The sequence below is a fragment of the Salmo salar genome, chromosome 11, assembly GCF_965601325.2.
Source record: "Salmo salar chromosome 11, fSalSal1, whole genome shotgun sequence".
Classification (NCBI taxonomy): Eukaryota; Metazoa; Chordata; class Actinopteri; order Salmoniformes; family Salmonidae; genus Salmo; species Salmo salar.
The window spans coordinates 21,819,089-21,843,055 of NC_138301.1; the positions used below are offsets into that span (position 1 = coordinate 21,819,089).

At 42.4% G+C, this 23,967-nt stretch overlaps 1 protein-coding gene across 2 annotated transcripts in view; it reads left to right on the forward strand.

The window, feature by feature from the left end:
- Nucleotides 1-23,629, forward strand: part of LOC106562212 (DNA-binding protein RFX7) — a 42,492-nt gene extending 18,863 nt beyond the window's left edge. The window contains exons 3-10 of one of the 2 annotated variants that reach the window (XM_014126924.3): nucleotides 8,952-9,034; nucleotides 9,996-10,034; nucleotides 10,188-10,313; nucleotides 11,096-11,212; nucleotides 12,465-12,549; nucleotides 12,784-12,991; nucleotides 14,082-14,380; nucleotides 16,082-23,629. In XM_014126924.3, coding sequence (XP_013982399.3) covers nucleotides 8,952-9,034; nucleotides 9,996-10,034; nucleotides 10,188-10,313; nucleotides 11,096-11,212; nucleotides 12,465-12,549; nucleotides 12,784-12,991; nucleotides 14,082-14,380; nucleotides 16,082-19,360 — 4,236 coding nt within the window. In that variant the 3' untranslated portion in view covers nucleotides 19,361-23,629. The remainder of the gene's footprint in view (nucleotides 1-8,951; nucleotides 9,035-9,995; nucleotides 10,035-10,187; nucleotides 10,314-11,095; nucleotides 11,213-12,464; nucleotides 12,550-12,783; nucleotides 12,992-14,081; nucleotides 14,381-16,081) is intronic. The other variant, XM_014126926.3, reaches the window with a different exon arrangement.
- Nucleotides 23,630-23,967: the final 338 nt, after the last annotated feature.

Below are 23,967 nucleotides of genomic sequence, written 5' to 3' on the forward strand. Positions count from 1 at the left end.
CAGTGAGGGATCTTGTACGCCCAAGCAGTGATGACTACAGGTATCCATATACAGAGGTGGGTAGGTTACTTTCTAAGTGTAATCCATTAGTTACTAGTTACCTGTCCAAAATTGTAATTGGTAACACAACTTTTGGATTACCCAAACTCCGTAACATAATATGATTACATTCCGTTACTTCTAGATTACTTTCCCCTTAAGAGGCATTAGAAGAAGACAAAAATGTATGTTACCAATTGAACCACATCTATTGCAGGATAAATCAATCTTAAAGTTTACATAGGTGGCCATATATGGATGTTAAATTTTACTTGATGGGTTGGTTATGTAGGCTTCTTCTAACCCATCGCTTTCTACTACATATAATAATACGATTAAATTATATCTTTACATTAAAAACTAAAGTCGATCAGAATTCCAGTCATTCCAATAAATGTTATTATACCCATTGATCTTCAAGAATAGGACTTGGAAATATGGAAGTATAGATTAGCCAAATTGTTTTACCTGAGCATGACCCCAAAACGAAGGACTTATTAGCCAGCCCTTCTCTGTTGTTTATGATTTTGTCGTCATGGAGGACTGACTGGGCTCATTGATTGGAGTTGAAAAATAAATGCTGCGCTCATGGTATGGCATGCTTTGAGCACTACTGAAGAAAAAAAAGCCCCACTTGTATTCCATAGGTTTGCATTTGCACTGTGCAGCTGTTGCAACAGTGCATTTTTCACTCTGGCCACTGGTTTCAAAAACAATGATTGTTAGCTTAAACTTCTTGAATTAAACCATTATTGGGCTCAAATACACCTTTTTAGAATTGCGAACAGCCATCCACAACAACCACAATCCATGAGGCACAAATAGCTACATCATAGAGCAGCAGTGTGATTCACATCAATACGCTATGTAGATATCAATAATAAAGGATATCCGTATCGCTGTAGACTAAACCACTACTGTCATCCTTACCTCCAAGCCTTTATTCAAGTTGGATCATCTTTGGATGCCGACAGCAGTCGCACCATCGGAAGACAGCTTGCACTGTAACCCACAAAAGCCTATTCCTGCTCTTTTCCCGCGATCCATCAAACACATTTGGTGTGTCATCATAGTGGTCTCTGGCTTGTAGTCAGACTCGCTCAGGTGGAACAAACTTAAACTTGAACCTTTTTCAATGCTGATTTGAATGTCATATAGAAAACCGGTGTCAAGTTTTTTTCCACAAATGTTCTTTCTGAATTTAAAAGTAATCTAGTTTTTCAAAAGTGTCTAATCTGATTACAATATTTTTTGCTGGTAACGGATTACAGTTACTGTTTTTTTGTAATCCGTGACTCCCCAACCCTGTCCATATAAATATAGTTGAGAATTTGTATTGGACTTTGATTGTAGTCGATGGTTTGTAGAGTATTTGAAAAACATTGACTTGTCCCTACTTCAACTTTGGAAGTGTGCTGTGTGAAGTAGGGGGGCTTGTCTGGCAGCAGCAGGGTGTGATGTCCTGTGCTCTGCCAGTGAAGGACCAATAGTAGTCATGGCTCCTTTGTCAGCCCAGCGTGTCTGTTTACTCTCTTCCACTCCATGAGATTCTCCTTCTAAAATGGAGAGTCCAATTGGCTCCACGACGTCTGTCTGTGAGCCATTTTTATTTATCCCCCCCATCGCTAACGTTGCTCAGTGGCTGATAACTTTAGCCATTGGTGAGCTCCCGTTCCCCTAGCAACAAAGAGGCGAATAGAAAAGACAGAGGGGCGAATACTTCTATTCTTAGAAACCAATTGAACAGGGTGGGGAGCGTGTGTGTGTGTGTACGTACGTATGCAGTGTGTGTACGCTATGGCTATGTTTGATGGGGGCTGCTGACCACACCGCTAGCAGAGGCCAGTCAAGGGGAAAGGGTTAACGACAGGGGATTTCAGTTTATCTCAGTCTGCCGGCGCTGCGCACAAACACATCCCCCCCAGACCCGACTATGGCTGTCTGGCTCTGTGCACTCATGCCGTTAAGACACACTTGTCAGCATCTCTGTGTTGTGTGTTTGAATGTTTGTCCCCTCCCTGCTATGGCACCCAGAGCTTCTCTTTATGGTCATGTGTTGGGTGTTTAGCTCTTGTCCATAATGTTGGTGTCAGAGATGCTGCTCTAGACATTTGGGCAGTTTTGGCTGTCCACTGCAGTCTGCACCACAATGTAAAGCACTGGTCTGGTGGTCTGATGTTCCCTAGCATTGGTGTCCTACAGCAGACACCATGAAAACAAAAGCTTGTTTACGTGAGCTTAACTGCCCGCTCCGCTCTGCTAGCCCCCGGATTAGGTATTCCTCGGATTATTGCTACCTCCGATGACTTCCTCTATGGGGGGGTTGGGGTCATTGAAATGCCATGGGACTGTCTGTATCCCTTCTGCTTTTAGATGTTGTTGTCGTGGTCCATCAATCGGTCTTGAAATAGTGCATTGCACTCACAGCTTCATATTAAATAAGCATTCATTTAAGTGTTTGCCTCTGAATTGTTTTTGTAAAAAAGATAACAATTAGGTGCTAGAAAAAACAATCGTACTACATGTTGGTTACTGTTTTAAAACCGTGAATATTGTGTAGTAGACAGAGGCACCATGGCCCCTTCAGCTCATCAACAATCCAGAACATGATGTGTGAGCCTGCTCCTCCCCCTGCAGGGCCCTCCCGCTCCGTGTTGGAGAGTTGTGCCTGGAGCCAAAGTCTCTCGTCTGCCGCCTTCTACTCCAGCAGAATTTTAATCACCCCTGCCCCGCCCTATCATCTTCCCTATTCCCTTTGAAACAGCGTGTTGGAGAGGGCTGTTTCTGTTTGTATCTCTGGACCCAGCCATCCTCCGAACACTGAACTGGGTTGTGTTCAACTGGCACCCACCATCCATTGTAGTAGTGGGGTAGAGAGAGGGTGAGATATAGAGATTGTGCTTTGGCTAATAGACAGACGCCAAAAATAAACAATGTGTTTCACAGCTGAGCTTAGCTATGTGTATTTATTATGGATCCAAAGCTTTTTACTATTGTTCTTTGTCATTTATCTTTGTTTCATAGTGTAGTTTCTTCTTTTTATTCAGTTTAGTCACATATCTCAATTTGCAATAAGTTTGCCAATCGGTTGTGCAGCCAGACTTACTTGTCATTCCTTTTGCCTCCTCCCTCTCAACCATACAATTTTTCAATTCCCCATCAATCCACTGGGATTTAACTGTGTGTGTGCCAACACGTTTCAAAGCTTGTGTCTATGTGTGATTGAGAGGGAGGTTAAAGCGAGAAACCGACAGTGAATAAGAGTGCAAGCGTGATCCGGTGCTTGCTTGTTTGTTTACTGTTGTAAGTTGTACTTATCTGTGGCATATGTGGCCACTATTTATGTTAGTGCACTGCCCAGGCGGGGAGTGGAGGTGGTCACTGAGCAGTGGAGATCAGATCATGGCGTAACACAGCCCCAAAGCCCCTCTGTCACGACATCTGTGAGACCCAGTGCTGCACGTGACCCACCCCAAAACCCTGCATACACAAATACTAAATTTAGGATACCTCATCTCCTCTGTTTTGGTGGGGAATTTTTGGCATGCCTTCCAAAGTCTCAGTGAAATAGCTTCCAAATACTTAAACCATCATCTCAGTTAATGTTTGTTGATGTTTTGTAAAACATGTCATAGACTTGGGTAGCTGGGCTACAGCCCTAAGGCATCTGTCTGTGTGACACCCTAATCATCTGCATTCACATGGAAAAATCTGCCTCCAGCATTATTTGACTAACCGCAAATAACTGTCTAAAAATAAATTAATGAACTTTTAAAATGCATTTTGTTCCACCCACAAAGACTGTCTGTTTGTTAGGTTTGCAGGTATCAGTGTTTTAAAGTTATTTCACTGTCCCGTGGTAGCTGCAACAAACCCCTCTGGATATTGCAGGGCTCCATCACCTCGTATTTATCCTCATGTTCCTTCAAGGTCTTCTGTTAGGGGGTTTTCCCACATAGTCTCATGTTGTCTTCTCACACTTCAAACCCCACAATCTCTTAGCCTATAGATCACATTTCAAACAAATAATCTGAACATAACTCCACACACATTTTGGCATTTCTGTGCATCCTTGACAAGCGCTAAAATCAATATCCCAAAACGGTATCCAATATCCAAAAACGGCACGTTTTCTTTCTGCGAACCTGCACATCATCTCCTCTCTTTTGTGGCGCTAATGTGAGGGTTTATGGCAGTGTTGCAGTAGTCTAGTGTGTGGTGTGGGAATTTTAGTGTTGAAATGGAACCGGACTGTCGGATTTCTAGAGAACCGAACTCGGACCACCTTTCGAGATGGTCTCAATTCGCTCAAGGACTTTTGAGGGGCCTGAGTTCCTTTGGAGTGTTCACACTGCACCAAAAATTTAAAGTGAACTGCGCTGAATTTTTTTGTTGTTGCTAAAAGGGACCAAGTGTGAAAACATCCTTATGAGCTCTCATTGCAAACACACATACACACACTAACCCTCTCCCCTCGATGGAAACATTTGTTTGATCTCATTAAGAGATTTCCTCATGGCTTTTGTCATTGCGGCAGGGATGAGGACCCCCTGTGTTGATCTTTAACACCCTGTGGTATTTACTGCACACATGTTTTAGAAACACTCAGAATCCAAGAGGTTGAATGTTTTTTTGTAATTTTGTTTATCCTAACACTTGTCCGCATTGATTTTAGCCCGAGCACTGTTTATCAGGATGCATCCAGGATCCTTCTGAACGAGACCTCAACAAGATCCGTGGTTCTCTCTGCGGCAACTTCCACCCCTTTCCTTCTCTTCCTGGATTTTGTAATGTCTCCTTTACATCCCTAATCTCATTTGCAGGATCATCCATGTTTTTGTTTTCCTGTCGGGGGGGTGTTTGTTCCTGAACATTGTTGTCTTTTAGGGTGTTTTTACACATTTTGAGCAATAGTTCGAATCAGTTTGATAATTTGTTACATTTGTTTTCATTTGGTCCGGTTGGTTTCACATTGTCAAATGAACTAAAACTCCTAAACAAAAATACGTGTCCATGCACAAAATGTGTTTATTGGACAAAAAATGTGGTGTTCTATGCGTTCCCAGGTGTGGATAGGGTTCAAACTAGTCCAACCAAACTAAAGGGGGTTGTTTGAAATGGTTGTTTTAGGTTTCACTGGAACTGAAGAGTCTTGTCTTACATTTCATAACTTTTTAATTACAAATGTTACACTGATGGTGCCTCAACAAGTCCTACATAGTACAACTAAACACTCAGCTTTCTGTGTTACTACAGCAGAAACAATGAGAGCACCAGACTTCACTCAGTGGAGAGTAGACTAAGAATGGATCATTTAAACAGGAAACGTTTCTGTATTATTCATGCTCTTCAAGCTGGAGTAGAAGGCAACCTGTCAGCCTTTGTGGAACGTATCTTGGTGGATTATTGTAGTAGTGAGAATGAAAAGAAGGATTTCCTTTCTCATGAACTGGACTGTGTTTGGTTTGAGAGAGACATCAGTAGAGCATGTTAAGTCAGTGGAGTGATAAAGACACTACCATGAACACTACTCCTCCTCCCAGGGATGACCGAACGTAACTCTTTTTTTGCACTTAATTTTTTTTTTTACCTGTTTGTTAGCAATGCACCGATATGACATTTATGGCCGATATCCGATATTTTCCTTGCAAAAAAAAAACGATACCGATATTTACAATTTTTTTCTGCCTTTAAGCATTCTAGTACAGTTAACACACACACGGACGCAGCGGTTTAAGGCACTGCATCTCAGTGCAAAAGGCGTGACTACAGTCCCTGGTTCGAATCCAGGCTGTAGCACATCTGGCTGTGATTGGGAGTCCCATAGGGCGGTGCACAATTGGCCCAGCGTCGTCCGGGCTATCTTTGTAAATAATAATTTGTTCTTAACTGGCTTGCCTAGTCCTAGTTAAATAAAGGTTACACACACCACACTGACCAAAAAGTTATTTTGTTGGCATTTACGAGTGTCCCCATTACCAGTAAAACATAATCAAAACCTATTTCTTTCACTTACTTGCTGTGCTGTTTCATTGTTCATTTGTTCAGTTGTTTCATTCTCAACCAGGATTTCTATCGAACACCGTTTGGGTCTTTGCGTGTCAAATAACACTATTTGACCAATCAGGACCTGAATATGACTGCACGTCACATAATAATTTAACGCGTTCATAAATTTTAACGTAGTTATTACACATTGATTACACTATCACTCGTATTTCATATGTCGCAACGATTCATCTGTATGTATGCTATGATGCTGCTAAAGTTGTCTCGCGCACCTACAGTGCTGGTCATAAAAAAAGCTAGCTAGCTCATGGATGCAAACAATGTTCTTCCCCAAAAACATAGCAAAACGACATCTGTTTCAGTAGCTAGGTGTCATCTAAAATAACCCTAATTTGTAAGACAGTTCTTATTTGATTAACCTCTCTGGGCTAAACGTCCCACCCTACTCAACAGCCAGTGGAATCCCGTGGCGCGATATTCAAATACCTTAGAAATGCTATTACTTCAATTTCTCAAACATATGACTATTTTACACCGTTTTTAAAGACAAGACTCTCTCGTTAATCTAACCACACTGTCCGATTTCAAAAAGGCTTTACAACGAAAGCAAAACATTAGATTATGTCAGCAGAGTACCCAGCCAGAAAAAATCAGACACCCATTTTTCAAGCTAGCATATAATGTCACAAAAACCAAAACCACAGCTAAATGCAGCACTAACCTTTGATGATCTTCATCAGATGACACGCCTAGGACATTATGTTATACAATACATGCATGTTTTGTTCAATCAAGTTCATATTTATATAAAAAAACTGCTTTTTACATTAGCATGTGACTAGCATTCCCACCGAACACTTCCGGTGAATTTACTAAATTACTCACGATAAACATTCACAAAAAACATAATTATTTTAAGAATTATAGATACAGAACTCCTTTATGCAATCGCGGTGTCAAATTTTAAAATAGCTTTTCGGTGAAAGCACATTTTGCAATATTCTGAGTAGATAGCCCGGCCATCACAGGCTAGCTATTTTGACACCCACCAAGTTTGGTACTCACCAAACTCAGATTTACTATAATAAAAATTGGATTACCTTTGCTGTTCTTCGTCAGAATGCACTCACAGGACTTCTACTTAAACAACAAATGTTGGTCTGGTTCCAAATAATCCATAGTTATATCCAAATAGCGGCGTTTTGTTTGTGCGTTCAAGACACTATCCGAAGGGTAAAGAAGGGTGATGCACCCGGCGCGTTTCGAGACAAAAGAATTCCAAATATTCCATTACCGTACTTCGAAGCATGTCAAACGCTGTTTAAAATCAATTTTTATGCGATTTTTCTCGTAAAAAAGCGATAATATTCCGACCGGGAGACGTCCTTTCCATTCAAAGACTCAAAATCTAAAATGGACTCTTCTCGCGCACGCCCGTCTCATTGTTCTCAGATCGACCACTTACCAAATGCGCTACTGTTTTTCAGCCATGGGCTGCAAAGTCATCATTCAACGTTCTGGCGCCTTCTGAGAGCCTATGGGAGCCTTAGAAAATGTCACGTTACAGCAGAGATCCTTTGTTTTGGATAGAGATGACAAAGAAGGCCAAGAAATGGTCAGACAGGGTACTTCCTGTACAGAATCTTCTCAGGTTTTTGCCTGCCATTTGAGTTCTGTTATACTCACAGACACCATTCAAACAGTTTTAGAAACTTTGGAGTGTTTTCTATCCAAAGCTACTAATTATATGCATATTCTAGTTTCTGGGCAGGAGTAATAACCAGATTAAATCGGGTACGTTTGTTATCCGGCCGTGACAATACTGCCCCCTATCCATAACAAGTTAATGGTGGTCGGACCCATCTATGTGAAGCTAGCCACAATAAGGATTAGCCACAATAGTGGACTTTGCAGTTAGCCTTCAAAATAAAAGTATGGCATAATTCTACTATTTGTATTGATTTCCATCACTGTCAATGACACTTTTTTTTAAGGCAAACCGCAAATTCCATTATTGTGCCTAATCCTTATTGTAGCTAGCTTCACAACACATAACCCGGTCAGTTCGAGCCTCAAAAGCCAGATGAAGCTAGCTGGCTGCTTATAACGTTCAATTTCAATAGGCGAACAAAAAGTGGCAACTTAGCTAATACTTTCAAGGATTCCTAAATCATTGCTAAGAATAATGAACATGACTGCAGTTTCTACTGGTCATTGTTTTCAGGCTGGTTGTATTGGTGCTAGTGCGGTCGAGCAAATGATGCTTTATTACAAATGCGGTATTGCATACACATTGTTCGTGGCCGGTGTTTGCTTGTTTGCAGACTTTTTTGTACAGCTTTGACAGTGCTACTTTATCTTTTTTAGACACGCAAAGACCCAAACGGCATTCCATAGTATGCATGTCGTGAAGCTAATAGCAGTGACGCTATTACTGTGTAACTCTGGTTGGGCAACATCTGAAAAATAGCGCACTTGGAAGTGTATACCGGTGCTCGACCAGTTGGCGAAAGCCAACATCACCCACGACAGAGAATGGTTGATTGTCAAGGATAATGAATTCCATTATCTTGGGTTTCGCTGAAATTTTCTTACTCTTTCAAATGACTCCTTGACTTGTTGACTGCTCGATCCACACAGCAGACATTGTGGGCTAGGTTAGGAATGCTGTGTAGCGCCAAATTTAACGTGGAGCGTCATTACGTCATGTACCTACGTTATATAGGTATGCACGGTAGCTTTGACATCGGTTTTTAACATTGGCGTTAAACTAGACATCTGGCCGATACCGATGTTGGCATTTGTAGCTAATGTCGGCCGATTCCGATATGTTCACCGATATATCGTGCATCCCTACTGTTTGTTATTAAATCCCTTTTCTTCCCTGTGCTCCGCTTTTACAGCAAGATGTGGAGACGTTTACAGACATCGAGAAACTCTACCTCTACCTTAAGTTGCCTTCTGGTCCCAGCAACAGTGAAAAAAGGTAATTGGTCATTCTTTCATTTGATTGAACATTGTTTGTTTTGTGTCATGTCTGCATGCAGTTCCACGCCATTTGCACATGACTTAGCCTAATGTTGTTCATCTACCCCATTATCCATTAGCCTAGTAGCATAATATAGATGTTCTGCACCCTATCCTATCCCCACATGCTACAATGGTTGTCAACATTAGCTTGGACTGTGGTTACGCCAAACTCTACTCGTTATGCCATACTCTCTCTTTTAGAGAGCAAATAGGCTTTGGCTGTTTTAAAAAAAAATTATAATAATCATTGCATTGATTGATTTGATATTGAATTTCCACTTAGGACTACCAGTTAGGAGGGGGTGTGTGTGTGTGTGTGCGCAAACATTCTCCCTTCAATAGCAAATAAGCTTTGGTATTTTTGTTTTTAATTGTTGCATTGATTGATTTGATAATGATTTCCCACATATGACTATCACCTGTGTGTGTGTTCTGATTGAAAGTCCTTACTTAATAACTTATTAATAACATCTTTCCTCAACCCTTCATGTTTTACCTTTTTGTAAAATATGTGTAGATTTCTCTCGTCTTCTCTCTAATGTATATTTGATCTGTAACACACACATATACGCACGCACGCTTAATTCCAAATGATCCAAGCCCCTACTCCTTAGAAATGTGTGTAGATCTGAGACGATTGGATATGTATTAGGCCTAAGGAATACTGTAATAGCTTTATTTCTGATAGGCTAAGAGGAATTTCCCCACATTGTTTGAATTTATCCAATCCTCTCATCTACAGAAGTGTCCAGGGGCAGTGGCTTAAAGTTAGTTTAGCATCAGGTGACAAACACACACTGCTCATTGATGTTGTCAATATCATACCTTGATTGAAAAGCAATGATCAATTCCTACTTGTTCTCCACATCTAATCCTCATCACCTCAACTCCCCAACACTCCACACGATGCCCATCAGGACTGAGAGAGGGTCTGCCAGTCCTGGAGAACTGTCATGGTACATAAACCTCTCTCACTTACAACACAGAGACATGGGGGTGATTGATGTGTGTTGGTTGGGTTTGAAAAATGGGGCGGGAAAGGTAGATCCGACAGTCAATGTTTTTTGTGATTTTATTGTAAATAACCTATTTTCTCCTGCTTTCTCTAGCAGTGATCAGAGCTCCATGTCATCAAGCCGCACTCAGCAGATGCACGCGTTCAACTGGATTCGCAGTCACCTAGAGGAACACCCAGAAACCTCCCTGCCCAAACAGGAAGTCTATGACGAGTACAAGTGGGTATCTGACTGTGAGAAAGGGTACATAGAGAAGTGTGAAGCCAATGGGGCTTCGCCCAGCTCGGGTCATTTTCAAAGCAATAATACTGTTAAATACAAATAAAAAACTGTCATCCTGTTTTGATGTTCTGGAAAGAGGCACCGCACCAATTTAGAAACATATTGATAGCACTGTGTACAGGTATTTTAGGGAGTTTGGAATACCTGATAGGTTAAATTCCATACCAGGTGGAAATGGATGGACTTACTTTTGAATTTGATTTCCATGAGCACTTGACTTCTAAGAAGTTTCACAAGAACAAGGTACACATTTGTATGGCCGTTTTTATTTTATGACATGAGATGCATGTTATGAAAGTACATAGCATTTGGCTGTTACTAAATAAATAAGCCTTTACCATACACTGCCAGCTATGAAGGATCTGCATACCGCCAGCCAAAGCACCAATATAAATAGATGCAGAAAGCATGGGAAAAGATGTGCACCATGTGTTGGTAACACTAGAACGGAAAGTCTGAAATGCTATGTGACTGTTACGTAACACACAGTTTGACGTCCTCATTCATTGCAAATGAAAGTACTAATAATGTTTCAGATTTCTTTGGGAACGTCTTCACCCAGATGTCACTGTTTTGATGTGACTGTCCTTATTTCATATTTAACATAGTTTATTTGGTTTTACTGAGATTTCCAATACCTTGTTTATCTGAACTTTACTTCCCCTGTCCAACAAATGTTTACTGTCTGTGTCTGTCTTCCTCTTGTTTGTTTGTTTCAGGAGCTATTGTGACAATCTCTGCTACCACCCACTGAGTGCGGCGGACTTTGGAAAGATCATGAAAAATGTATTTCCAAATATGAAGGCACGTCGACTTGGCATGAGAGGCAAATCAAAATATCCTTCACTGGAATGGTTTGTAGCGAACAATCTGGACTCTGGTCGCAGAACATCTGTTGTCTCAGTTCATGGAGCATCTAAATATAGAACTGAAATTAAATCAAATAAAGCGGCCTCTGCCTGGAGAGCAGTATAGTAGGACAGAGACACTTAGGGGAATCACTGTGTTCTTGACCTTCAGGAAACAATTTGTGAAATGTCCTTTCCATGAGATCACGACTCTAGACTTAGCAAAGCTCCAGTCTCCAATGAGATTAGTGTCCGTTAAATTAGTAAAGTGACAAGTGACTTTGTTCTTATTTTGTTGAGGTGGAGTTCGAAAAAAGAATAGCATAAAATACTTACGTATGAATGCAATTTTTTATTTTCAATGCAGAGCCTTTCTGAAATAGACCTTGTTTTTATATGACGGTTGCAATAGAAACTGAAACTCAATATGAGCGCCCAAGTCAAATCAGACCAAATCAGAACATCTTGAGCTGTGGCTTGCTTAGTAATCTATATCTCCCTTTTTAAATGAACTATTTTCTGTTACCAAAGTAAATACACACTCTACAAAGGTACAAGTTAATTCAAGATCACACTCTTTGACCTATTTGTCTGTATTTTATTATTTGTTTTGTGTGAGAGAAAGTGAGTCATTCATAACTGTGCTATAACTCTGAGTAGCTCTTTGCCTGGTTGTGAGAGACACCTAAGTGTATGGAAGTGTTCAGCAGGGAGCACCTGCTGTCACACTCTCACACACCAGCATCTGATAAAAGGCTAGCTCTCACCACAAATCCACAGAGCCTTATTTTGGCAGTGGAGTTGGTCACATCTCCAAAGGTTGGAGGGGGAAGAGAAGGTTCAGTGGGAGTGTGACAGGCCTGAGGGGCTGAGGGATTAGTAGTGGAGTGACTAGCAACTGATGCTGGTTGGGACATAGGTCGCAGTTGTAAATGAGAACTTGTTCTCAACTGGGCCTACCTGGTTAAATAAAGGTGAAATAAATAAAAAATAGCTGTCTCAGCTTCAGGTGAGAAGGCTCTTCCTCAGATCTGTCTGTGAGTGACAACTGACCTTCTGCCCTGAGGCACTTTTCTTACCCTATGCTGTGGGGCAATCCCAGTCTCTTATGGCTAGAATGGTCCCTGAAGCAGTAAAGCCCGGCTCTTTACAGACAAACAACCAACACATTTTAGCACCTCCATAAATTAACTCTTAAATGTTTGACCGTTCAGTGTTTTTTACCTTAACCCCTGCTCACATACTGCTATAGTGGACTGAGGAAGAAAGCCTTTGTCCACATGCCATCTTTACCCAACCTGGAGTTACATAAAACAGGGGATGGGGTAAGTTGTCTGTCTGCCTTCCTCTCAAGGTCTTTACCTTACTTATTTTCTTGAAAATCTATTTAAGTAAGAAAGGTTTGCCTAACTGTAGTCCAACCATAACATAACTTTCATTAATGTAATGTGTTAAGAAAAGGACTATGTTTTGAGGCTTCGTATTGAACTAAAAGTAATACAGGGATATGTACGACTATAATTCTTAACACCTGTACATGTGCCTATATTGTGCTTCAGTGTGAGGTGCTGGAGGCCTCAGGTCAGCTGTGCAGTGTGGAGGAGGAGGTGCGCTCTGCAGCCTGTGGCCTGGTGTGTGATTGGGCCCAGAAGGTGCTGAGCCGCCAGTTTGATGCTGTGGAGGACCTGGCTCGCTTCCTCCTCAACAGCCACTACATCGGCACCAAATCTGTGGCAGCCCTTACTGTCATGACTGGTACACCAACAGGTGACAATACAGTGCATCTGCAAAGTATTCAGATCCCTTGACTTTTTCCACATTTTGTTACGTTACAGCCTTATTCTAAAATGACAAATCAAAAACAGGTTTTTAGGCATTTTTGCTAATGTATAAAAAAGAAAAAAATATTACATTTACATAAGTATTCAAACCCTTTACTTAGTACTTTGTTGAATCACCTTTTGGCAGCTATCACAGCCTTGAGTCTTGGGTATGATGCTACAAGCTTGGCACACCTTTATTTGGGGAGTTTATCCCATTTTTCTCTGTAGATTCTCTCAAGCTCTGTCAGGTTGAATGGGGAGCGTCGCTGCAATGCTATTTTCAGGTCTCCAGAGATGTTTGATCGGGTTCAAGTCCAGGCTCTGGCTGGGCCACCCAAGGACTTTCAGAGACTTGTCCCAAAGCCACTCCTGCGTTGTCTTGGCTGTGTGCTTAGGGTCGTTGTCCTGTTGGAAGGTGACCCTTCGGCCCAGTCTGAGGTCCTGAGCGCTCTGGAGCAGGTTTTCATCTAGGATCTCTGTACTTTGCGCCGTTCATCTTTCCCTCCAATGCTAAATACTTATGTAAATAAGGTACTTCTGTTTTTTATTTTTAATACATTTCCAAAAATGTATATAAACCTGTTTTTGCTTTGCCATTTTAGAATAAGGCTGTAACGTAACAAAATATGTGACGAGTTAAGGGCTCTGAATACTGTCTGTGTGCGCTGTATGTGTTGATAGTCAAACTTCACTTGTCCTTTCACTGCCTCATGTATGATGAACAGTGAAAGGTTTCCATCTAGTGGCAGATTCTTCTCATTGACCTGCTACAGTGCATTTACATACCACCTCCTGTCAGTCCCTAAAAGCCATCCCTCTAGGCACAGATGTCAATTCAATGTCTATTCCACATTGGTTCAACGTCATTTCATTGAAATGATGTGGAAACAACATTGATTCAACCAGTTTGTGCCCAGTGGGATAGTTATGCTTTCTTCAAAATAGAAGCTGCTCTGCCTTGGAGGACCATGACAATTTGTTAACCCAAAATATGTGTTAACCTGTTTCTGTCTTCCTCTGTCTCTTCCCTTTAGGAGTTAAAACGCCACTCCCATCCTCAGCATTCGCACCAACAGCTGAAGCCCACTCCTTCCAGTCCCAAGTGAAGACCCTGCCCTCTCCCTCCATCGATGCCAAGCAGCAGCTCCAACGGAAGATCCAGAAGAAGCAGCAGGAGCAGATGCTGCACTCCCCCCTCCCCGGAGAGACTCAGGCCAGGCGGGCTGACGGGGGCACGCCTGGTGTCGGCTCCATTACCTGTAGAAGCCCAGCCCTGCTCTCCCCACATCCCACCATTGGCATTATGGTAGCTGCAGTCCCCAGCCCCATCACGGTAAGCCAAGCTTGTATTCTACTTCTGTGTTTGTCTAAGCTTACTCTATATATCCCACTGTCTTTGCAGTGTTCCTGTTACTCATCTATACAAGTGATAACTTTGTGTTGCCTATATCACATGTGCAACAGAAGCTATTCATAACTGGAGTTATGAAAGTGTTGCATACTTTTTTTGTAGACAGATTATTTCACTTATAATTCACTGTATCACAATTCCAGTGGGTCAGAAGTTTACATACACTAAGTTGACTATGCCTTTAAACAGCTTGGAAAATTCCAGAAAATGATGTCATGGCTTTAGAAGCTTCTGATAGGCTAATTGACATAATTTGAGTCAATTGGAGGCGTACGTGTGGATGTATTTCAAGGCCTACCTTCAAACTCAGTGCCTCTTTGCTTGACATCATGGGAAAATCAAAAGAAAGACCTCAGAAAATAAATTGTAGACCTCCACAAGTCTGTTTCATCCTTGGGAGCAATTTCCAAATGCCTGAAGGTACCACATTCATCTGTACAAACAATAGTATGCCAGTATAAACACCATGGGACCACGCAGCCGTCATACCGCTCAGGAAGGAGACGCGTTCTGTCTCCTAGAGATGAATGTACTTTGGTGCGAAAAGTGCAAATCAATCCCAGAACAACAACAAAGGACCTTGTGAAGATGCTGGAGGAAACCGGTACAAAAGTATCTATATCCACAGTAAAACGAGTCCTATATCAACATAACCTGAAAGGCCGCCCAGCAAGGAAGAAGCCACTGCTCCAAAACCGCCATAAAAAAGCCAGATTACGGTTTGCAACTGCACATGGGGACAAAGATTGTACTTTTTGGAGAAATGTCCTCTGGTCTGATGAAACAAAAATAGAACTGTTTGGCCGTAATGACCATCGTTATATTTGGAGGAAAAAGGGGGAGGCTTGCAAGCCGAAGAACACCATCCCAACCGTGAAGCACGGGGGTGGCAGCATCATGTTGTGGGGGTGCTTTGATGCAGGAAGGACTGGTGCACTTCACAAAATAGATGGCATCATGAGGGAGGATAATTATGTGGATATATTGAAGCAACATCTCAAGATATCAGTCAGGAAGTTAAAGCTTGGACGCACATGGGTCTTCCAAATGGACAATGACCCCAAGCATATTCCAAAGTTGTGGCAAAATGGCTTAAGGACAACAAAGTCAAGGTATTGTAGTGGCCATCACAAAGCCCTGACCTCAGTCCTATGGAAGATTTGTGGACAGAACTGAAAAAGCGTGTGTGAGCAAGGAGGCCTACAAACCTGACTCGGTTACGTGAGCTCTGTCAGGAGGAATGGGCCAAAATTCACCCAACTTATTGTGGGAAGCTTGTGGAAGGCTATCTGAAACGTTTGACCCAAGTTAAACAATTTAAAGGCAATGCTACCAAATACTAATTGAGTGTATGTAAACTTCTGACCCCTGGGAATGTGATGAAAGAAATAAAAGTTGAAATAAATCATTCTCTCTACTATTATTCTGACATTTCACATTCTTAAAATAAATTGATGATCCTAACGGACCTAAGACAGGGAATTTTTACTCAGATTAAATGTCAGGAATTGTGAAAAACTGAGTTTTAAATGTATTTGGCTAAGGTGTATGTAAACTTCTGACTTCAACTGTGCATCTTATTAATACTTTTTTGTATCATGTTTTTCTATGCTGTATATGCAGGTACAAAGGAGCAGGCAGCTGATGTCCCCCAGTCCTGTGGGAACATCGGAGAGCAAGATTCTGCCTGTCAACTTCCAAGTGGTGACCCAGTCAATGCAGCCTGTCAAGTGTCCCAAGACCCCTCAGAATATCCCAGCCAGCCCTGTGGGAGACCGCTCTGCCCGCCACCGCTATGCCCAGATTCTGCCTAAACCCTCAGCCACCAGCGCCATCACCCTGCGCTCGCCCCCCACCCTGCTCATCACCAACAGCCCCATCAAGACCGTGATGCAGCCCACACCCCACATCAGCACTGTCAACGTGGTCAAGATGACCACCATATCCCTGGCTCCCAACTGCAGCACTACAACCACCCTAACCAACACCACCTTAAGGCCTGCATCTGCTGGCATGGGCAGCACTGTAGCCCTGGATGAGAGCAGACCCAGCCCACGGGCCAGGAGTGGCTCTGTGGCCCCCATCCTGTCCCCCTTAGCCAGGTCAGGCCGGGCCACCACCACACCTACCATCGACATCAAGATGATGGAGGGTGACGCCATAAGTGAGGGCAGTCCGGCCCTGGGTGCTAGCAGGCTTACTATGACTCAGGAAGCTGCAGGGGGCCAGAGGGCTGGAGGAGCTGTACCAAGGGCTGCCAGTGTGCCCATGCCTCACACTAAAGGCTCCCTGGGACTGGAGGCAATGGCTGGAACCAATTGCAATGGCAAGTCCTCTTTGAGCAACAATACTGTGGCAGCTACAGCTGGTAGCAATAATAACACCAATAACGAAAGTACTTTGTATTTGACGGTCTCCAATCAGAATACCAGCACCACTCTGTCACCCAATGGCGGCACTGTTGCCACATCACTCATCGCGTCCAAGAGCCCCAGGAAGCGCCCAGGCGTCGGCTCAGAGTCTTATCCCACGCCTGTCAAAAGGGTCTTCATCTCCCAGCAGTCTCTTGGGGGCTCCGATGGTTACAGACATGGGATTGGTGCAGGAGTGAAGAAACTCCCCAGGGCAGGAACCCCGGTCAGACCTGAAAGTGCACCAGCCATCGGCAAAGTTACTGTGAAACTGAACTCCACTGTCCCAACTCGAATCCTGTCACTCTCTGATTCCCCCTTCGGAACCAGAGGCTTCCAGACTGTTGTCAAGCCACAGAACTCCGTGCAGAGAAGAGACACTCTGACCACCATGGACACTAGCAGCATCAGCAACGTTAGTGCCCCGGCTGGTCATGCACGAATTCAGCACCAGCAGCACATGACAGGTAACATGCAATCCATGCCCAACAGCTCTGCCCTACTGGAGCAGTCTACTGTGAGTGACTTGAGGAACACCATGTGGGTCGGGGGCCAGCTGGAGGGAGGTATGCAACAGCAGCAGCAGGCCTACGCCCAGCAGATCACAGACCACAAGCAGGCATCCACACCGGTCATGGAGCCCCTGGCCATGATGGGCCAGGCCCCAGCCTCTAGCCAACTCTCCATGCAGACAGACATGGACTACTTCCATTTCAATGATGACGATATGACCCAGGACAGCATCGTGGAGGAGCTGGTGCAGATGGAGGAGCAGATGAAGCTCAACAGCAGTCTGCAGGCCTTCGGAGCTGACGTGACGCTGCAAGGCCATCAGTCTGTAATGCAGGGCAACAGGATGTCCTCCAACCAGACAGTGACCCCTTACTACCAATCAGTACACAGCAGCACCACCCCTGTCCACACCCCCATCCCTACCCCAACTCCCACCCCCACATCCACCTCTGAGATGATGGGAGGAGGCCAGGGCATGACTAGGGAGAGCCCCTGCTCCCGCATGGCCCCCACCACCCCGGTGGACAGTGCCCTGGGGAGCAGCCGACACACCCCCATCGGCACGCCACACTCCAACTGCAGCGGCAGCGTGCCCCCCAGCCCTGTGGAGTGCAGGAATCCCTTTGCCTTCACTCCCATTAACTCCAGCATTACAGGCTACCACGACGGCAGCATTGTCTCCAGCAGCCCCGTCAAGCCCATGCAGAGGCCCATGGCTACTCACCCAGACAAGGCCAAACTGGAGTGGATGAACAATGGTTACAACAACAGCGGGGGGAACTCCATCAACGGCATCAGTATCCTCCCCAGCTATCAAGACCTAGTCGACGACCACTTCCGAAAGCCCCATGCCTTCGCCATCCCTGGCCAGTCCTATCAGTCTCAGATGAGGCACCACGACGGACACTATGGCCGCCTGACACCCATCTCTCCGGTGCAGCAGCAGGCAGCCAGTATGGCCAACCTGAACAAGCAGGAGGGCTTCGCTGTGCCCGCTCCTCTGGACAACAAGACCACCAGCACATCCTCAGCAGGCGGGACCTTCCGCTGTCGTAGTGTGAGCCCTGCCGTGCGCCAGCGAAACCTGAGTGGCAACCAGGGCCTGCAGAACATCCCCCGAACAGTGGTGTCCCCCTTCACCTCCCCCGTGACCCCCGAGATGATCAACATCTTCGCCAACAGCCATGTGGATGTCAGCGTCAGCAGCATGGCACAGAGGAGCCAGTCTGTGCCTGTCAACGTGATGATGCAGACGGAGGTGCTGCCCATGCAGGGCCAGACCAACAGCAAAAAGATCACCAACGTGCTCCTGAGCAAGATGGACGGGGACAGTGATGACGCGGTGCGGGGCCTGGGTATCAACAACCTGCCGTCCAACTACACAGCCCGCATGAACCTCACCCACATCTTAGCGACCACGCCCAGCTTCCCCAGCAGTGCCAACCATCAGACTCTGATGACTTCCAACGCTCAGAATGCGTACGAGTTTCAGAAGCCTGGTTACCTCATGAAGAACTCTAGGAACGAACAGATGATTCTCTCAGCAGGTGACAGCCAAGCACAATCAGCTACTGGAGAACAGCAGCATCAGCAGAGACAGCCTATGCTGCTGGCCCAGAACCTTCAGCAGCAACAACAGCAGCAGCAGCTAGATTTCAGCACCACCGTTAAAGACCTCTTAGTGGACGGCAGCCATACTCCTGGCAATCAGCTCGTGGGACAGGTGACAGAACTCAACGCTGTGGGGTCTGATTTTCGACTGACCTCTGATCTTTCCAGTAGCATCAATGACCTGAACAATTTGGACACAAACCTTCTGTTTGACCCCAATCAGCAGCAGGGACAATATGAAGACTCTACACTGGAGGAACTGAAGAATGATCCGCTGTTCCAGCAGATTTGCAGTGAGACTGCGAATTCCAATGGATATGATTGGCTGGAAAGTAAAGACCAGCCCACAGTCGGGTTAATGGGTTAATATGGGCTCTGCTTTTATTTCATGAAGGTTTGTTTATACCTATTGTTTTGTAAAAATCTTCTTTGGAATTATTCACATTGACATTGTATAGCACACTGCAACACTCTGGATACAATGACTTTTGTCCAGTCTAAGTGCCAGGCTGAACAGAAATGATCACTCTTACAAATATGCTGGTTTTCTCTCACAGCTCATCGCTGGTGCTGACTCATCCATTTCTCCCTCTTCAGACATCATAAAGTCATTCAAGAGCATTTAAATCAAGACAGTAGAATAACAAGTATTTTTACATTTTTAGAAGGACAGGATATAAAGAGATCTCTTAAAGATTACCAAACATCTATCTGTAGACTATCATTTTGGATAATGTTTTTGTTCAGGAGCTGTTGACTAAAACAAGAGGTTTGGCAAATAATTGGCAACTGTTCCTCCCTCTGTAAATTGTTTTCCTTCCATTGAGGTAGATTTGAAGATTTGCTTTAGAAGCATACTGTTGTGCGAGAACGTTAAATGGGGCGTATGCTCACCTAATATGCCTCTGTACCTCTCAATGAAGAGTTGAGATACCTTGAGAGGGTATTTGCAGTAGCATGCACTGGTGCTAATGTTTCTCATTGCCGTTTCAAGTCTTCTTAAGGATTGCAGGTGCTTCCAAGTGCAAGACAAATATACCAAAATCAATCAATGGTTAAAAACAAATCCCCCTGTAAATAAAAATGTATCATTGGTCCACTTAAAGAACCATGTTTTATATATTTCCACACTGTGGTTGGAATAATACTTTGAAAATGATAATGCCCTTTTAGTTTAGGAGCTGTTTGAAAAGACTGCCTGAACTTTCAGCCTGTTTAGGTGAGATGGAGTTTTGGCCTGCATGGTGACATCATCTGGCAGTATATGTATTTAATAGACCAATAAGAGAGTTCCAAACCTTCTGCCAATAACAGCTAGTTTTTAGGTTTCCCATCCCTACTCAGTCCTAGCAAAATTCTTGCTTTGTGAATTTGTTCTTTGCTAAGAAGCTATTTTTGTTACTTTTTGACCATTGTTTTCAATTAAATCACAGTACGGTACTTCATTTTTACCCAGAAATAAATGATTTGATATTGAGATAAAAACAGCTGCGTTCGACCTTTAACATACATTGTTTGCAATGATATTGAGGCAAACTAGTTCCATTCTCTCAGAATTGGTATTTTTACAAGTAGGAAAACAGCAGCTGTTTGAAAAAGAATCTGTGTGACTCTACAGAATATTATTCAAACTATAGATTTAAAGGTCAAGATATACTGTCTGTATACTAAACTTGTCAGAAGATGTCTGATTGACCGTTTTGCTGAAATGTTATGCAAACTTTACAAATAAGATATTGACCACTCAAATTCCAGTGTGCATGGTACAAAAAATGTAGGCTATTAAATCGAGATTTGAATTTGGTTGATGTACTATGTCTTTTCACCTTTTCAAATTTCCCCTCATGTCCCAGTAGTTAATGCACTTTGAGTACAGTGAAACTGAGAGCAGGTAGCTGAAGAACAACAGATGTTATCTGTTAATATTGTCATTTTGTAGGCCTGCTTCACACACATTTTGCCCTGAATGCTGACATTCTTACTGTAGTTGAGCTCCCCTGCCCTTAGTGTCGAAAGGATTGCTTTGTTTGGAATCGTATATGTTTATAAGACTTAAAACAATCGTAATAGAGACCTGTAATGGGGATAGCTTGCACTTTAGTGACTGCAGAACTAAAGGAAATGGGCTTTAAGATGGAGCTCAAAGGACAGTTAAATCTTGTATTTAAACCGTATAATGCATAAGATGACCTTTTTCACCTCTGTCAAGCTTTTTAAGACTTGTGTAGGGCACTGGTGGGGATTTTTATTTATGTTCTTTGTGACTATTTGGCAGGTATCATTTTAATTAACAGAAATATATTGATTTAAGGAAGTGGAGGAATATAGGAATTGAACCTTATGACACCCCTATACCAAAGTGTATTGACTGGAGATGACCCTGCCCTGTTTCAGTCGTGTATCTATTTGGGGAAAAATGACTTTCCTGGTTCTGATTTATTTTAAAACTATGCATTTTTTTACTTCTCAAAGCGGCTGCTACTGTCAAAGTAGGTTACTGCAGGTTTATGTAAATGTATGCCGTTTTTCCCTTTTTTTACATTTGTTTCATGTTACATACATTCAGCAAAAAATGTGATGGATATGAAATAATTTAGATTAAATTTCATAGTTTCCTTCTACTGTAAATGAAAGGAGTTTCAATGATTTTGAAAAAAATATTATGCCATTGGATATTCGAAGTCCTTCCTATAAAAAGGCACAAAATTGCATATTTTACCGTCGTACATTGAAAGCTATTCCCCTTACATTAGTCTAGATCCAGTAGAAAATACAGTATTATGGAATACTGTAATACAGAATTACAAACATTTGTATAAATTGTAATTTTCTTCCCCTTGAATAATGTTCTTGTTGAGTTCATTAATGCACTGCATTTTATTCTAACAGTGAAGGGACGTGTTTCACCTGGAGACAAAAAAAGGCATTTAGTGGTAAAGTACGGGTCATCTATTACAGGTTTAAATAGCTTATAGTATAGTGAAGAACAGTGTGTGAATAAGGCATGCAAATCATAAAGGGAATAGCTAATTGGCCAGATCCTGTGGTTTTTATGAGCTTTTAATCTTCTGAGCCTTATATCCATACCAAAGAGTAACTAATTAGTGTGAGATAAAAACCATTAAATAGGATTTTTTAGAAGAACCCACAAGTAACCCAGTCATTTGCCTATTTGCCTGACATCAGTCAATGACCTTTATATGGCCATTTGGAATTGTCCTTCATTCAGGTGGGATGGTTGAAAATAATTTGAGGAAATTGTGAAACTGGCAACTGATCTGTAGCACTGGAAAACATGCTGAAAACCACACTACTGTTCTGGTTTATAAAAACCAATGTAGCAGGACAATATTGGGGTTAATTCAGTTGACTGTTGTAAGTGTTCCTCTCATTTTGAACCCCACCGTTTGTACATATGAAAGCTCTGACACTGTATTGTTATAACTTAAACTGGTTCTGTGCACCTGCACCCTCTGAAATACTATATTGGTGATTTTGGATCAGGAGCCAGCTAAACTGTGCTTGTGTGTTTGGCCGCTGGCGCCCTTTCTTGTACAGATAATGCTGTGTGTTTTGATTTTTTTTCTTAGCTTGGTGTTTTTTATTTGCTTCCTGAGATTTATTTTGGTTGGCTTTTTACAGAAGACGTCTGCTTCAAGTGAGAAAATAGCATGGGTATTTAAAAAAAATAAAAAAGTATTATATATTACCAGGTTCCATAGCTATCTTTCTCTGACAGATTTTGAACATTGCAATGGACATCGGAATGTCATGGTTAAAATTTCAATAAGCTTTGAAGGTTCATGTTATTGCACTAAACGTTTAATGAACCAAGGCATTGGCACCTCTTTTAGGACAAATGCATCAATTGAAGCCCCCCAAATATTTTTTTAAAGAGCTTAACTAAGTGAAAGAATAATTGAAATGTCAATCAAAAAATATGAGAACGCTAATTGTCTTGTGTAGCAATATAAATTAATCTCAGTGAGATACATTTTTTTTTATTTTTTTTACTTAATTCTCATGAGAATATGAAACTCAATTTAAAAACATTTTAACAGAAATATTCTCAAATAAATCATTCACCATGTTAATAAATGATATGTGTGCATGTTTGTAGAATTCTATTGTACAGAGTATTTGTAACCACTTTGCTGTAATTCAGGATTGGTCCTGTCAATCGGAACAGAACGGTATAGTGACTCACAAGTTACTTGCATTGTTTGACGTTTACTAATTCAGATTAATATTTGTTCTGTATGTTCAGGTTTTGAATCCATTCTGTTTATTTAGATGTTTTTACTTTTTTTATGTAACTCTGTGAAGATTATTATTTTTTTCTCCAGAAACCATTGAAAATAAGCACTGATGTTTGTACTTAAATGAAGACAAACCCTGTCTGTTCTTCTTTAAGTGCACAGGGGCAGCTGAGTCCTGTACTTTTCACAGACCTGGTATAAAGTCCCTTTAACCCTTGTTGTTGTCCAGTGTACAGCAGACCGTAGAGTAATTTGATAAAGTTGCTTTAGCGTTTCAGCAAAGTTTCTTCTGTCTTTTTTTAATTGAAGTGCTCACTGATGTTGAGATTTTTTTTTAATGGTTTTTAAAACCAATAAACTTTTTTTAAGTACTTGAATATCTTGGTTTCAATTGTTGTTTTTCCACTCTACATGCATTTACATTACCTTCACTTAGCTAGAATCTTCTGGTTTGGTCCCACAAAGGTTTCATCCCCAGAGCTGACTAAAGTGATGATTCAAATAAATATGTATTTACTTTACTGTCAATCCCACTTTTGGTATTCAGTGTCCTTTTCCTCACCGTAGCTTAAGTTATTCAATATGAAGCTAAAAAGATAGGGCGTGCCAAACACCACATTCCATAGATCCTATATCTATTCTAGTTGATTAAGTCACATGAGTGTGGAAGACCATGGTTTGAACTGATCTTCTCAAATCCTGTTCCATAGGGGTT